This window comes from Cuculus canorus, chromosome 3 (genome assembly GCF_017976375.1).
Source record: "Cuculus canorus isolate bCucCan1 chromosome 3, bCucCan1.pri, whole genome shotgun sequence".
Classification (NCBI taxonomy): Eukaryota; Metazoa; Chordata; class Aves; order Cuculiformes; family Cuculidae; genus Cuculus; species Cuculus canorus.
Window position 1 is genome coordinate 44,269,929 of NC_071403.1, and position 16,933 is coordinate 44,286,861.

The 16,933-nt window shown below is 40.0% G+C and overlaps 1 protein-coding gene across 8 annotated transcripts in view; it reads right to left on the minus strand.

Annotated features, from left to right (window-relative positions):
• MAP7 (microtubule associated protein 7) overlaps positions 1 to 16,933 on the minus strand; it is a 115,336-nt gene that overhangs the window by 43,938 nt on the left and 54,465 nt on the right. For 7 of the 8 annotated variants that reach the window (XM_054061139.1, XM_054061135.1, XM_054061136.1 and 4 more), the window contains exon 2: positions 5,027 to 5,095. In XM_054061139.1, the coding sequence (XP_053917114.1) occupies positions 5,027 to 5,095 (69 nt within the window). Of the gene's footprint in view, positions 1 to 5,026; positions 5,096 to 11,599; positions 11,778 to 16,933 lie in introns of those variants that run through there. The other variant, XM_054061137.1, reaches the window with a different exon arrangement.

Sequence of the window (16,933 nt, forward strand, 5' to 3'; positions counted from 1 at the left end):
ACAAACCAGCTTTTAGGGGAATGACTATTAAACAACTCTAGCCATTCATGAATGTATTCTAATTATCAAGATGTAAAAAACGCCCAAAGAATGGATAAAGTGGTAACTATGAATTCCAAGCAATAGTACTGCCTGTGAAAACTCAGGAAGAAGTTTTGTTTTGTTCCCAAGACGATAACAACTCACTTGCTTCAGAGCATTCTGACAAGATACCATCTGTTATTGCATAATCTCTCTCCAAAATGCATCCACAAGAACTTTTATTATAATGTAATGCCCTCTTCCCACCAGTATTACTTTAAAAAAAAAAAAAAAAAAAAAAAAAGCCCTATTTCACAAAACTGAAGAAGCTTGGTACCCAACTAACACAGGTTGGATCAAAACACCGCCACAGTTCTGGTTGAGCTTCTGAAGTTAGCATGATATTGATCTCCACAGATGTTTGTGTGTGCATGCGTTAAAAGCTGTGGGGAACACGTTAAGACAGCGGATCAAATGCATGGACTGGTATAATACCAGTAAAGTGAGATGATAGTTTCCTTAACTATCCTTGTAGACTGAAAGTTAGCTACATGATTTCTTTAAAAATATTGGCAACTTGTCGCTCAGGTCACAGCAACAAGAATAATATGAAAAAATCTGGGTTAGAGCCCAGGCTTGACTATAAAAATTCAGGCTCCGTTGGAAAAACATCACTTGCTCAGTGAGTTCTCTGGGAAACAACAAAATGCTAAACAACTAGCATCCTACTTCCAGCCTCAGCAGTGGAGCTGTTGCAGACAAAAAGGGAACAAAATCCAAGTTACCAATTCATCTCAGCATGCTGCCAAAACTAATTTCCTACTCATCCTGAGCCTGTTCTGTTAAACCTGGAAAGCTGTTCATGTTTTCACTAGCACTGAAAAAGTCTGCTTTGAATCAAAACACAAGTAAACAACATCCTCCCTCTCCCCCCTCTCGAAAAATTATCTAAAAGATTTCTGGATGTAAAGAAACAGCCTGATTTATTTTAGTATTGAGGGGAACTCAGTTGTTAAGTATTTTAAGATAAAGAACTACCTAGAATACTGTCACCATGGAAGTGCATATAAAAATAAGACAACAGATCCTTTTCACTATTTACTGTGAATACACAAGTAAGCAATTTGTAAAAACGTGTAAAGTCAACCTATGTGTGCACAGACTGCATACCTATGAAGAAAGTTACTAGCAAAACAAAACTATGGGTCATAAAAACAAGGTTAAAGATATTTGCAAAAATAAATCCCTGAAATAAGGAAGTGGTAGACAGACTGAACAGTTATTTCAGTTAGACGAAAACAGATCAGTAATGTGTACTTCAGACTAATGGAAGTTTCTGCGTCAGGATGACAGGATTTCTTGATTTAAAGAGTTCGCTGATGACTAGCTTCAGTTTAATTATTCTTGAACTCTCACAGGGAAAACCCATCATCTCAACAATCAGACACTACAGCCCCAGTTAATGGTGTTAGTGACGCAAAGTAAGAGCTGCAGGGAGAAAATCCATTGCACAGTTTGTAGGAAGAACATTCTAACATGATAGCCTCAATGAAAGGTGCAACAAGTGAACAAATTACCAGCAAAGACAAAGATAATCCATCATTCAGTTAACAGATCAAACCTTTAATGCTGGTTGAATACCGCACATTTATGAACCTGTGCTTAGCCATGCCACTGCATGGATTTGTCTAATGTATAGTGTAGATTAACATCTGGCTAATGTTACGTGGTGTGCTGACTTGCATGCAGTCTCTTCAGCACACAGACACAGGTCAAAAGGGTAATAATATTCCTTCTCTCTTGTGGCTGGCACACAAGATTCACAAAACCTGAATTTCTGTAGCATGAGTAATTAATGGCAGTGGAATAATGCACACCCAATATGAATTCCCCTGGAAAAAAAGGATCCCCTTCAAGGGCTGTCAGCAAAGTCAACATAACATCGAGCTGACAGAGAACGATGAGACACTGGGGAATAATGTAAAATCCTGCTTCTTTTAGAATTTACTATTCTCCTTCCAGTTTTGGGTTTGGTTTTTTTTTCGCCCCTTTCTTGAGAGGAGAGATTTCCCTATTAGGGAGAAGCATCAATTCTTCAAAGAGACAGGAGGGTTACATGGACAGGCAAACTGAAAAACTCTCCCTTAAGAATTCCTAATTATAAGCAATGGAAGGAATAAAATAAATTTTTAAAGCTGCCCTCTGCCATTCTTTTTGAAGATATCCAATTATTTTTTCTATATCAAACACCTGATAGTGTTCACACACACAGACCCTATCTCAGCACCCCTGGATGTTAGAGCAGTCCAAAAGAATTCACATTAAGTTGCAGGCTATGCAGAGTGTAAGGACCTCTTCGGTAACAAGCTATTTTGCATACATTTGGGAGCACAGAGAACTAAATCAATATTGGCACAAAGACGAGGATGACACCTTTGTAGCAGACCTGCATTGGCTTTGCTCTGCTAGAAGCTGGACTACACATTCTTGTGCAAATCTTATACTGTTAATTAAAACATCTTTTCTAAGCCTTGAAAATGATCCTTCATAGTTTGGCTACAAGGCCAACCTTCAACAAGTGCATCTTGAATCCAGCTGATCTGCTGACACCCCTAGCACATAGCTTCAATAGCTTCAAATTGTGGCAAAACAAGAAAGTCCACTGGACCTGCTTGACAATCTTTTCTCATGTCTTTGCTCACTAACAACCCGTCAGGCAAATACCCAGGGGACTGGCATTTCTTATTCAGTATGAATACCAGGACAAACACAAGGTACTTTGTACTGTCTCACTTGTATCTGTCATAAGGCAATAATAGCCTTACAGTTGCTGCACAAGGAGATTGGAAACATGTCATTTGCAACAAACCCTTCAAGAATACCTTAGTTCTTACAGAAATAATGGATAACCAGGCATATGCAAAGCCTTATACAGAGAACACTCCAGGAAGACCCACATGCTACTGTAGAAGTTGTGGTCTGGTTAGGATGCAATGTGTGTGAACTCATACACAACAACCTATTTCACTACACTTACATAACATACAAATGCTTAATATTATGCCCGAGAGGGATGTTTAGAGATTAAATAAGCCATAGTTCTGTAAAGGGGAAATTAATTTTGTACTTAGTGATGGAAACCAAGCCTCAAAACTACATATGAAAACAGTATTTTTCATTAACTTACCACATATACTGTTAGTTCAAATTTATTTTTAAGAATTTATTATTCATGTAAAAGATGTTAGAGGCCATGAACGGTATTTTGCAGAAATTGAGTACTGAAACATCAGCCATTTTTCATCCCTAGTTATATTATCAAAAGGCAACTGCAAGCTTTTCTATATAAATAATACTCACTGAACTCTCAAGTACAGTTGAGATTTGTAGAAATTAGGTAGCAATTTTGCTACATTGGTAACTATCATACATACTTACTAGAGATGGCCGTTTTCTGTGGCTTGAGTAACCATCACCTGCACTTGGTGTGACTTCAAAAGTAAGACTACTACTATTCTTCATTTCCATCTACAACCCTTTCAATCTCTTCTCACAAATGGCTGCTTCCCTTCTGCCCTTGACTCCTAGGGTGCCAGTTTCTTCTACTCAAGAAACTAAACAGCCAATCTGTATGCTAGTTCACAGTGGAGCTGTGTGGGGAAAAAAAAAAAGTAAGCCACAACATTACTTGAAAAGACACACTGCTTGGATCTCAAAACTCTCTTCCTTTTGTCTAGCTCCCTTTGCACTTCTATGCACACATTCAGAGCTGACTTGGTCTCCCAATATTTGTTCAGTCTGTAGACATCTTCCACACAAAAATGTCATAGTTCATAATGACAGCTGTCACTCCTGCTGCAAAGTCCTTGGTTTGTTTTTTTAACCAAAGCACTGTTTGACACAAAATTCATATGTAGTCTAAAGAAAAATAGCAATAAACCTCAAACAAATCATGAGCTCTCAGAAACACTCTCAACATGCACTCTCACCAGCGGGTTGCAGAACTAAATCCTGCAATACATGTCTATGCCCTTCCTCTCTCCAGCCTCATGAAGCTCGTGCTTCTTTCTACACACCAGCATAGATGAAGAGAACATAGAAGCTAGGATATCCTGAGAAATTAAAACTGGGGTTGAACCACTGCTGGATAAAGTGGGTACTGAAGGCTGTCCAACGCCAAGAGTTCCATTTTTGCTGTGGAAATATAATGTTACCTCCATTCTCGCCTCTTTTTCCCATTGCCTTTCTCACTGCGAGATGAATGCTGAATGCTGCACTTTGTGCTGGACCCAGCGCTGCCTGGCAAAGCATATGTTCAGATCACACCTTGCAGACATCACTAGGATTGCTTCCCTCTGGGGATGTAGGGCAAAGGTACCCAGTTTGGGGACAGAGAAGAGTCCATCAGTACAAAACAGCCACTGAGCTGCCAGGCTGTTAAAGAGCTGAAATTGGAGTGCTTACAATGTGCTAGTTTTCAGCAACACAAGCATCTATGCTTTCCCAATCATCTACACAGGATCATTATTAACTGCATATTTTAAGCTTGGGTACCTGAAATGCAATACAGGCAGAACTTAGAGATTTCAGGATCTTGGCCTAAGCACGCAAATGGAACAGAATCATGGCATCAAGGACTACACCAAGCATTTTGGTACACAGACTGTCAACTGTGCAAGCGAACAGTGAATTAAATCCACACAAAGTACCAATCAGTTATGATAAAGTAACGACAAACATCTGCAAGCACAGTGGCGTCTGTTGCCTTATCTCGCTTCCCAACATTCATTCCCAAGCTGTACTAAAATAATTTTTTTTTGGTTTGCTTCTTTGCTGACAGAGATTCCAGCCTAACTCCATATGAACAGTCACTGACACCAGTTTTGACTGAAGCAGTAAGAGAGGTTTAAGAGCATAAAACATTTTCAAAGCTCATAGGACAGCTGTTTTTCATACACCATTGAGGCAAACAGCTCTGTAATATGAAGCACATGGGATGTAGTACCTGGTTTATTTGTGATGTTGCTTTGTCCTGAGGTGACTTTCTTGTCTTGTATTTTAGAACCTTCAGCTTCTAAAACAAGGAAGAAAAGTAAAGTGATTAATTAACCATGCTACTAAACAACAACTCAACCACTCTATTATAATGCAACTTAGACATTGCTGAATTCCCTCTAAAACCAGATCATTCTGAAATACCACTTTAATACCATTCTACAGCACTTTGCTCAGAAACCCCCTTAAGGTTACACAGAAAGCATCGAAGCCACAATACCAGTTCCCCATTCAAGGCATGGAAAGAGCCACAAGAAGATTCCATTTTAACAATCTTTTTTAATACAGTGTATGTTTTTTGGGTTTTTTTCCATGCTACGCTAATGCTATACATGCAGCTAATTTTTCCTCTTCCATCTCAATGATGCTTTGGAAACCACTAATTCCAAAGAATACCAGTCTTATTCTTTTTAAATTTAATTTCCCTTGAAGGAAACTGGATTAATCCCGCTGATAAAGGCAAGTTACTGAGAATAACAGAATGAAACTGAAGAGTGACTTTGAATAAGCAAACATTCAAACATACTGCAACGTTTGGATGCAATGAGGAAGCTGTTGCTAAAGGTGACTTGGAAATCCCAGGTTTCTAAAGGTAAGAGATACTGGCAAAAATTTCATAGATTCTACAATTTAGAAACACACTCATTATGCAGAACTGAAGAGAGGAAAATTTATTAATTAATGAATGAAATAGAACAGCTGAACTATTCCCATTATTTATAACAGACTTTCAAATAGACTCTCAGTCTAGAAAGAGATATTTTCTTCAAGCATTGCACCATAGGATTATACAGCACTCCATAACTTCAAAATAACTGTTTAAATGCCAATGAGAAAACATACTTGTAATGGACCGTAGGCACACAGAGAAATATTTTTGCATATCCTCTCTGACATTTCCTTAGAATATTTTGAGACATAGCTTGAGTACACACTCATATGACCACTCACATGACAAATGAAGAAAAGAACAGATGAGACAACCATGAATTTTAACGATGCTGTATACCAAATAAGAATTGGTACAAGTTTAGTAGCTAGTGTAGGTGTGCTCCCACATAAGATACGTCTTCTTCCAAGATACTGATTAAATCAGATAGACAACTAAACATCTAAAATCCAAACTTAAATACTGACAACACTGGTTCCAGCAAGACTAAATAACCTAACACATGAAGAAAGATATTAAACAACAAATGCTTGCTCTACTGCTTATCTTGAACCACTATCTCAATATGGATAGAATAAAAGTTGAATAAAGCAGTGTTAGAAATGAAGAGGATTTTTTCTGTGAAGCGTTCTGGCAGCTTCAAATGCTGAAGACAGTTTGGGTAATAGCACAGATATATTGGCAAAAACAATCACAGAATCTGAGGTGTTGAGTCTTTGAAGGGATTTGGAAATCACCTAGTCCACCCCTCTGCTGCAAGTGGGGTGGTCGTAAGCAAGCCATGCCCAGTTGGGTTTCAAATACCTCTAAGGATGGAGTCTCCCCAACTGCTCCAAGCAACCTGTGCCAGTCTCTAACTACTCTTCATAACAGTTTTTCTTATGTCTCTATTTCCTGTATTTCAATTCTGGGCCAATTTTCTCCTGTCTTCTTAGGGTTTGTCACAAAGAGAAGCCTGGCTCTGTATTTTATTCCACCCCATCAGGTATTTTCTGGTATGTTGTTCTGATCATACAGGTTAACACTCCACTTTGACCTTCCACTCACAGGAAAACCTGTAAAGAGCTGCACCACTCCACCTTCACTTCGCAAGGACCTGTTTTGGTGAATGGTCTTTCAGCAGCCGTCTACAAATGAACTCTCGAAACCAGGATGCTCTAGTCAGTAAATAAACTTTTCTCTTTGGCCTTCTGCCTCAGATGAGATGTTATCTAACATCTGTCTTCTTCAATAACACTTTCACATAAGAAAGTCAGATGAAAAGCTTTGTCTAAATGTGGCCTACAAAGCCTTAAAAATATGTGACTTTACCCACCTACCCAGAGCATGGATTTCAGAGACTGCATAGAAATCACTCACTGACTGCAACACTGGCAGAACCAAAACCTCGTGTTCTTTCTAAACACATCAATACCACACTGTATTATCGTGGTCAGAAGCCTGCAATAGTTTTCCCTCCCTCCTTCCTTTTACCACATGCTTCTCTCTGGTGTTAGTTACACAGACCTGCATGAAATGCCTAACAGCAAGTATGTACGATAAATTTAAGTAAGCAATAAAAGCCCATATATACTAAAAATGCACATCTTCAGACAATTTTAAGATATGTACTACTGATAATTGCTTAAAAGGAAAGAACAGCATAGAACTTCAATTTTAAGGCAGCTTTGGGGGATTAAAAGCAAATGTGAAACAATACTGTAAACAACACGTTCCTTTGGTGATACAAGCTAAATACCTGAGTTAAAATGGATTTTGTGTTGCCTAAATATCTAATTAAATACTTTACACCAAGTACCTAACTGAATCACTGAAGACAATTGAAATAACCGCAACTAATTTACTGTATCTTCATTTTGTAATAGTGAGGAAATATCACAGGTGAAGTTTTATTAGTTCTGGTCATATACTTGTGCATTTATATGTCGCATCTGCAAAATAAACTGGAAGACCAGAAAACCAAAGCAAAATGAAGAATTCTGCTGCCATCCTAATACATGCACTACATAACTGCGTTTCGTTCTTTGAAGGATGTAGCGTGGTTCTATAACAAGACTCAGTAAAAATCAAAAGATACTAAGCTCACTCTCGGCTCTGTCACTATTATACACCATAGAATGGAACTGAAAACTAGTCCTCAGTTTCTCTACCTTGAAACAGGAGGGGAGAGAGATGTACTGCTACTAAATACAGATGCATTTGTAAGTGCTGAGCTCTGATGTAAAACCAGCTGCAGCCCAGATTTCAGTATTTAAATATTCCAGAGTTCCAGAGGCAGAGCTGAAAAAGGGACGCATATGGCTGAGCAGTGCTAGGGAGGATGTCTGTAGATTCAGCTTTTAGTTTTACCTTGAATCAAGGCATATGTGAAACTGGCAGGTTATTCCCAAAAAAGCTGTTTCATGATGGGAATTAATTCTATTTACAAACTTATGATCAGTTCTGACATCTATGTGTTCACATTCAGACAGGTTTAACCAAAGTCTCTGTCACCAGGAAGAGGACAAGCTCTAGGAGGACTGATAAACAATTTCCTACAGTATGTCAATTTACCTTGTTTCTCATACAGCCATTATAATCAAAAGAAGTGTGGCCACCAGGTCAAGGAGGTGATTCTGCCCCTCTGCTCTTGTGAGACCCCACCAGAAGTATTGTGTCCAGTTCTGGAATCCCCAACAAAAGAAGGATAGGGAATGTTGGAATGGGTTCAGAGGAGAACCATGAAGATGATCAGAGGAATGAAGCACCTCTCCTATGAGGACAGACTGAGAGTGATGGGGTTGTTCAGCCTGGAGAAGTCTCTGGGGAGACCTCATAGAGGCCTTACAGTACCTCGAGAGGGCCTACAAGAAAGCTGGGGAAGGGACTTTTTACAAGGTCATGTAGGGATAGGATGAAGGGGAATGGTTTTAAACTGGAAGAGGGAAGATTTAGATTAGACATTATGAAGAAATTCTTCACAATGAGAGTGGTGAGACACTGGCACATGTTGTCCAGGGAAGTTGTGGATGCCCCATCCCTGGAGGTGTTCAAGGCCAGGTTGAATGGGGCCTTGAGCAGTCTGGTCTGGTGGGAAGTGTCCCTTCCCATGGCAGGGGGGTTGGAACTAGATGATCTTTAAGGTCCCTTCCAACCCAAACCATTCTATGATTCTGATTCTAAACAGTCAGTCACTTCCCACACTGACTGAGATTCCCTGTACCAAACCCTACCTTCTAAAAGGGAAAAAAAATATTTTATAGCAGCAAGTAGTACTTAAAAAAAGGTCTTCCATGATCAGTATGACGTTATAAAAGGCAGTTTTTCTACAGTACTCCTCTTGAAGTAAAGAAACTATCCCTCTCCAGTTCCTCCAAAGAAGGTCTGTGTGAGCAGAAAGAGGAACTACTACCAGTAGGAAACAAAACAAGTGCAAAGAGAAATTTAAACTTAAAAGATGCAAAGCTGATGAAAAGTTTCAAAAGGAAACCACGAAAAAGGAGTAAAACTATAAGCTTTTAGAGCTTCTTTACCTGCCATGTAAACGCTAGTCAAAGGAGACTGATGTGAGAGAGTAAGCAAGACAGCGCATTTAAGGAGAACAGCCAGACTGAGAAGCAGAGACCCTGGAAGAGTGCTCTGGAAAGCAGGAAGAACATTCACCCAGTCTCTGGAAAAAGCACAGAAAGCCAATGAAACAATAAGCTGGGAAGCAGCACGCTGGCATTTTGACAGGCTTTTTAAAAAATATGAGATCTATGCAGATTGCAAGCATTTGCTTTTCAGACCGTGGCAAATCAAGCGCACGTTTGCACAACATGAAGCAGCTATCTCCAGTCAGGTGAATGGCAAACCAGAGCCCCCATGGTGAAGCTGAAGACCTGGGAAGATTATGTTAAAGCTCTGTTCAGTTGACAGACATCAGCCAAACGGCAGAAGGAGCTGGACTAACAGGTAACAGGTCTCCACTTCCAAAAGTGGAATCTTCAACAGCTGCAGTGCAGTGGGAAGAAGCAGCTTGGGACCACAAGCAAAAGATGGTGCTCAGATCCCAGTCAGGGTCAGGACAGCAGCCCCCAGAGAACTGCACTCACCTCATCAAAAGTCTTAACAGAGGAATTGTACAAGGGCTGCATTGCCATGGATGAGAGCACAGTCAAGCCTGAGGCATGAACGCAGGCCAGCTACAATCGCCTGACAGTTCAGATACACCTCTGGGTAAAGGGTGCACTGAGCAGTGAAGAGGAAACACCGCCTTCCAGTTTCTTGCTCTAATTCCACAAGTGAAAGACAGAAGTACTGAAAAACAGCCAGCAGAAAAAAAATAAATAGCTATAACAGAGGAAGAGGGACTAAGGGGAAAAAAAGAAAAAAAACACATAAAAATCCATCTAATCTGTCCTTGCTGTTTGTCAGCTAATCCCCAAGTTAGACCGAACAGCTACTTCACTGTCAAAAAGTGCCAGGGGTGTGTGTTGGGAGATAGAGAATGCATCAGAAGTGACAGCTGGAACAAACTAGGGCCTTAGTCAGAAAGTGTTTCCAATACATAACAGAGGAAATCCAGCATTAAAGTGGGAGACTTAGAACATAATTAATCAAGAACTGCTATATTCTCTACTTAACATCCAATTCCACTACCTCCACTTACTTATGAATATTGCTCCAAACCAAAAAAACCCCAAAACCTACTGTAGTTCACACGCTTATTTTATACTACATCTTATGCCTGATATGCACAATCTAAAAATGCACAGTTTGAACTAGTCAGCATTAAGCAGACAACAGAACCTCCTAGGACTCTATAAGCAAGAATAAAGAAGTAGGGGCTTCTCTAGACAGTTTCATCTACCCACTGGGAACAGTGGCTGGCCAGCATGTCAATCAAACCAGAGATTTTACTGTGCTGGGTGGAGTACGCTGAAAGAACAGATACAGGTCAGCACTGACAAAGTTTATTAGCTTAAATGCAGCACCACATTAAGACCGAAATCCTAAATACCTGGTTTGGAATAAGAGTCTGAGCATTCAGGAAACTGAACAGCTGGATGGCTAATGTTAAAATCTTCACAGTAAGTCCAGATAAAGTTATGGTCTGCTCTCCTCTTCAGAAATCTGGGAGGCAATAAGTCTTAAAATATACACAAAAAACAACCCCCTATATGCACACTTGCTAAAGACTATAATTTTCACAAAATCCACTTGTCAATAACAACTCTGAAGCTACCCCTCAAGAAGAACTTGGGGAGAAGTGGCCTGGAAATCTACTCCTGCACAGTCAAAGACGTTTTCTGGTGCTGCTGCACTGGACTGAAAGCTGGACTGGCCTTTGACAGACCAACTTCCTTATGCTGCTGCTTCCATCAGCAGTGTCTGAGCTGAACACTGAGTCAAGGCTACTCCTTGCTTCTATTTATTCACTGTGTAAGCACACCATGGAGCCCTAGCCTTGTTTAGGACCCAGCACAATTTTTCATCAGATTATTCTAAACCAGCATTTTGAATGTACCAAAATTACACTGCAACTGTGCTAGCTTTGCTTTTACAAGATTTTCTTGCACACATACATAATAGTTATCAAAGTCCTTCAAAATGAGATGGCAAAAACCATCTTACTTTCAGCTTACACATGCTACAGTACGACTCTGCTGAGAAGCATAGAGATGGATAAAGCAGACCCAAACAGAAAAGCTTGAATACAAACCCAAAACCATCTCCTTCTCTCACCACTGAAATCCATCAGTACATACTGCTCAGAACAGCTGTATCAGAGATGTTTACATTGACACTTGAACTGTGCAGGAACACAGGAAGCAAGGATCAGCATTTTATTCACAGAAAACATCTCCTCCTCTTCAACAACTTAAAACTTACCTTCTCCGCAGAAAGTAATAAACGGTGGCTTGTGGGTTGCTGCGGGCCTCCAAAGAGCAAGCAGCATGCCAGCAGTCAGCTCCTATCCATAGGCAATTCTTCATCTTTTAAAAACCTTGCTGCAGAGCCTTCCTGTGCAGTGGATGTGCTGTCCTAGTAACCCAACAGACGCTCCCAGAGCAGTTGCTGAAGACAGGAGCAACACAGCACAGTAAGAAAACCCTGCTCTCAGTCACTAAGGACACAGAGCTTCCAGATGTCCTCAAGAAAGCTCGGAGACTGGTTCAGCTGGGGGGCTCAGTGCTGGGAGTGAGCTCAGAAATCAAGATTTTTTGGCACAACAGGGTGGGAGATACCTGGTGATGAAAGTATTGCAAGATTGAAGAATAGGTTGCAGGAAGGACAAGGAGAGAATTAGAGGATTCCTATAAAAAGGGAGGCCTGCATTACATGAACATGCATTTTGCAGCAACTTGGTCTTAAGAGACAGGAGTTTTTTAGGGAAGGGGGGAAAGCAAGACACTGATGGTGCTCTGGCTTTCTTTCAGGTTAATCCTCTGGGGAAAAGCACATAGATAAGAACAGAACTGAAGCATCGGATGGTAAGTGTGCACTCTGCACACTAACTGTCAAGCCCCCTCCACTCCACCCAAAAAAGCCCGAAGTGCTCTTAAAAGCCCTGGTGTAGATGGTTCATAAATAAACACTAGAAAGATTTCCCTTACAGAGCTAAAACTGCAGAAGAAAGTTAGAAACATATCCAAGCCAACATCTTAATTTAAGTGCTTCAGAAAACGGTTAGCAGAATGGGTATGGTTATGTCATTAGAGTTCAAATCAAAATCCTTTTGTAATGAAATGTTCTAATCAGCAACACTGATAAAACTATTTTAAAGATTTACCAGGTTCTGCCCTAAATTACCGTACCAGTGAAGCAGTAAGAACTGTGGCGTGGGTGAATTCTCTTAAAAGGATTAGCTGTAATGCACTCCAGTGACTTAAAACTAAGATCTAGACTTCCGTTTTGAAAGAATAAAGAGATGTGCTTAATTTTGGTCAGATGTTAACAATTGGATTCTCTTGTTAAGCAAAGCAGGTTGAAGGAACTGCTGAGGGAACTAGGATGAAGCAAAGAATAATACAAGTCTTGACAATTTCAGGCATAAACATTTGAGGTTTCTATCACCAGCAAATGGAAAACACCTATTATTTTTAAGTCTAAACAGCAATATTTAGAGTCCATTTGCAAGTTAGAGATATTATTCAGAAGAATGACAGAATATCTGTATATAATTTCTACTCACTGAAACAGTAAAGAAGATTTCATACCTTATTTAAATACACCTATGAATTAATTTTATATTGATACATTTTCAATTCTTAGAAGCTTGAAGCTGAAGTACACCTTTTAATACTTCCAACACTGTGGAACCTAGGGGTCTGTTTTGTAAATAAAATAAATCAAAAGACACCAAGAGGCAGTGACTATCCCAGTTCTTTTTTCACTGGCACTGGTCACAGAAATCTACTATCAGAGTTGCCATACAAAGCACAGTTACTAATGTTCTTCACCTCTGGTGTCCTGAAAATTCATCAGCATTAGTGCTCAGCATTTATGGAACAGCCTGAGTTTTGCCATTGTTTTATCATACTTTTGACTAGGAAGATAAACAGATGATTTAAAACTGTCACAGCTAATTCAGCACTAAGTTGTAAAACACTAAAAACAGAAGCACAGACAGGCTTATTTAGAAACAATCCACAGATATAAAACTGGATGACGCAAATAGCTACAGGGAAAGGGACAATTTTTTAAATTAAAACTGTGGGGTTTAGATTAAATTGTGCAACTATCCTATTGGGAGATGTATATTTATAAAAGATTACTTTTAGCTGACTATGTTGGCTTTAAAAAGCATGGCATACTAAAATATTAAACAGCATAGGAGAACATACCAAACTGAGTGCCCTTACAGGGAGAGCCGTTATGCTGCTTAAGAGTCTCTAAAAGACAATAAAAGAAGTACATAACTGCAACAGCATTTACAAAAGAAGCCAATGCTCACATTATTTCCTCTAGGTAATTATATTGCATTACCTTACCGCAACATAAGACAGCAATATTACCATAAAAGAGAAAAAAAAATAGTCCCTGTTATCTGCTAAGGAAGGGCTGTGCTGTGAAGCTGTTTCTGCAGCTGACCAGAAAGCTGGCAAGCTTGGCCAGGTACAGACGAAACACAGGAATGGAAACCTTTTAATTATATATCACCAAAATAAAAGCTGAAATGTCACCACCTGGGGACATGCAGGGCATCAGTTCCAGACACCTAGCATTTTGTGCTGTGCAGTCTGTCTTGGGCTGTGTGCTCTTCAGACACCAGGACTGGGCAACATACAGCCTGCAGTGATTTATTTGTGACCTTTTTGTTCAAAGGCAAGACACATTCAGCCAAGGTGCAAGAGTTATCAGCTGCCACTCTTCCTCAGATTTCTGAGTGCTGCAGGCAGCACTGGCTACCATGATGTCAGCCAGATCCTCAGATCCAGGATCTATGTCAGTGTATTGTTGTAAGAGTTGTACATGGAAGGTCACTTCAGAGATTATGAAATGAAGCACCTATACATTTTTCTAGATGAAAATTCTTTCTGGATTTCAACTAGAGAGTTTGCTCCAAACTATGAGGTAATTCCTGCGCCTATTTCCAAGTCATGATGAAGCTTACATCTACCGCTGAGAACTGGAGAATCAGGCACAGAGTAGCCTGCTTTCAATATCACACTGATCCCAAGGTCAGATCACTTGAGCTGAGGAGAGCAATTCGAGCGTTCGTTATTTGATATTTGTGTTCAGAGGGCACAACGATCAAAGCATACCGCAGCCTTTGAGTTCTACAAAAAACATAGATAACAACTACAGTACAGTAAAGTGAAGTGAATACAGGGATAAAAAGAAGGGGAAAGTGGATACTTCGCTATACATTGCTCTACTAAGCAATTTGATCTTGCAGGCTCAACGTTTTTAAAAATGATGCAACCTCTTTTGGTCATGACTTTGCAACAGAAGGTAATGAGTTTTTCCCCCAAAAGTAAAATAAAACTTTCTTTTGATGCAATACGTAGTTTTAACTAAAATGAACGTTGCAAAATGAATAGTATCTACTGATTAATTTAGGAGACTTCCACAAGCTCCCAAACCGATATAGTGCTCTCTGCTTGCCAGCTCACTGACATATGCAAGCCACAACATCCCTGCTGAACTCTGTTCATACCCATGCTCTCAGCTTTTCCCAAATTTGTTCAGCCTGCACTAGTCTGACAGGATTTAAGGCCATGTGCACCAGGGATTCATAGCTACCATCCCAGTGGCTTCACGTTTAAGCTATCAAGCAGGCCTGTAACACTGGTACTTCTGCCATGGCAACATACTTATCAGTCAAAAGCAAGGCACAACTGCTTTTCTGTCTCACAGTAATTAATCCGTTTCTACAGTAACAGAGCGATCCTGTGGCTATATGGGAACTTGCCCACATACACATACCATTTTCAGGTGTAGGCTGAGTATGCCCTGTGTATCAACACTTGTTATCTTCACTGATATCTCAGGTTGCTGAGCTTTGCTCAACAGAGAAAGTTTAGACCATGGAACCGAGGTGAGGTTTTGGAACTGCTTTTTTCTACAAGGAGCAAATTCAGACAGTAACGGCTTTCTGGACATTACATAGGAAAGACATATATCAGCAGCTTATTCTTCTACTTTAATGATCTCCCTCTGCTGTGTGCATAACTGCAGGTGTACTCTAAATACTAGGGTCTAGCATTACCCCCTCTACACACACAAGGAGGGCTGCAAGTGTTTTCAAGAGGCACAAAAGACCTGCAAAAATGAAGTGACATAAACTTCACAAGAAAAAAAATAGTTAAAAAATAGGACTATTCCCTTTCAGAGCCTTCTTTCTAGTTAGGTTACCCTGCACTGTCACCTTATACAACTATTCAGGTGAGAACTACAACACCGCAGCTCTCCCACTACATTACTTTTAGAACATACCAGAGCTTCTCGACCTTTTGGGTACCTCCAATCACTTTCCACTGAGCTTCTACCAGCAGTACAACAACTCCCATTGGATTCCAGGTTACCAGTCTGCCACATGAAGGACAATTCCCTCATTTCACACTTGTATTGAAAAAAACCCTACAATAAAGCTTAAGAGATTTCCATTATCTCAGATTTCCCCTCCTTAGCTTTAAACTCAGAATCGCTGTATCTGCTGAGCTAAGTAGACTCTTGGCCTTCATCTCATAATTGCTTTGAGCCATCTTCAGTCTCTTCTTTTTGCTTCTATGAAGAGAACTGGGTTGCAAGAGAAACTCTGTTAAATTACCTCATTGAGAAGAGAATGAATGGAGGCCCACTGCAAGAAGAGAAACAGGATAATTTCAGCCTAGTCTATAGATTTAGCAGCTATCTTCACCTTATAGTCAGCAACAACAGAAATACATTTGCAAAAACAGATGAGTGACTTGAAACTGAAACTATTTTACTCCCAAAGAAACAGCTCTGCACAAGCCCTGAAAACTGACTTTAGTGATATCTTATCAAATCTTTTATGAAAGAATCAGTAAAAATAGAGATGTCCAAAATGCAAGAAAGGAAAATGTATGGGTGAAAAAAAAGTAGCAGTATTTTTTAATATAAACAGTCTGAGGTATTTAATGTTCCATACAAAGAAGCATGGGGTTAAATTGACTATAACTGGCTTCAGAAGCTGCAGAGATGTCTGCAAGATGAAGCTTCATAAATAATGAAGTATCATGATGTTGTTTACAAAAGAAAAAGTTAATTGCCATGCGGGTTTCATCTCCTGACTCAGCACCCCAAGCCAACTCAGGTACAGAAAGTAGGAGAGCCTTGTTAACACTAGGGTACAACACAGGAGCTCATCTTGTCTGAAAAACAAATGAAGCGCTACACTAAGATAGCTACACTGCTCCTGGTACCTAATTGTCTTCACATAACGTTGCATCAGGCCACTTAGATTTTTGCCTGGAACATCTGCTAGGATTTCTCTTCCCAGGGGAGGTAAATTCTAGACCTCCTACAAGTTAGTGGAACCAATACAAGTAATGTAGGTAACCATTGCACTCCTGCAGATTTTCCTGGGCAAAGCTCTACAGCTCACAAATTTTGCAGAGATGTTCAGTCCTTCTTCCAGCCTCAGGAACTAAACCATGAATAATGCCTGCCAGTCACTATAGCAACAACCACCTCTCAAATAAAGACAGCAGGAAGATTCACAGAAGGCGCACTTTATTTATACAACCTACTCTGTAC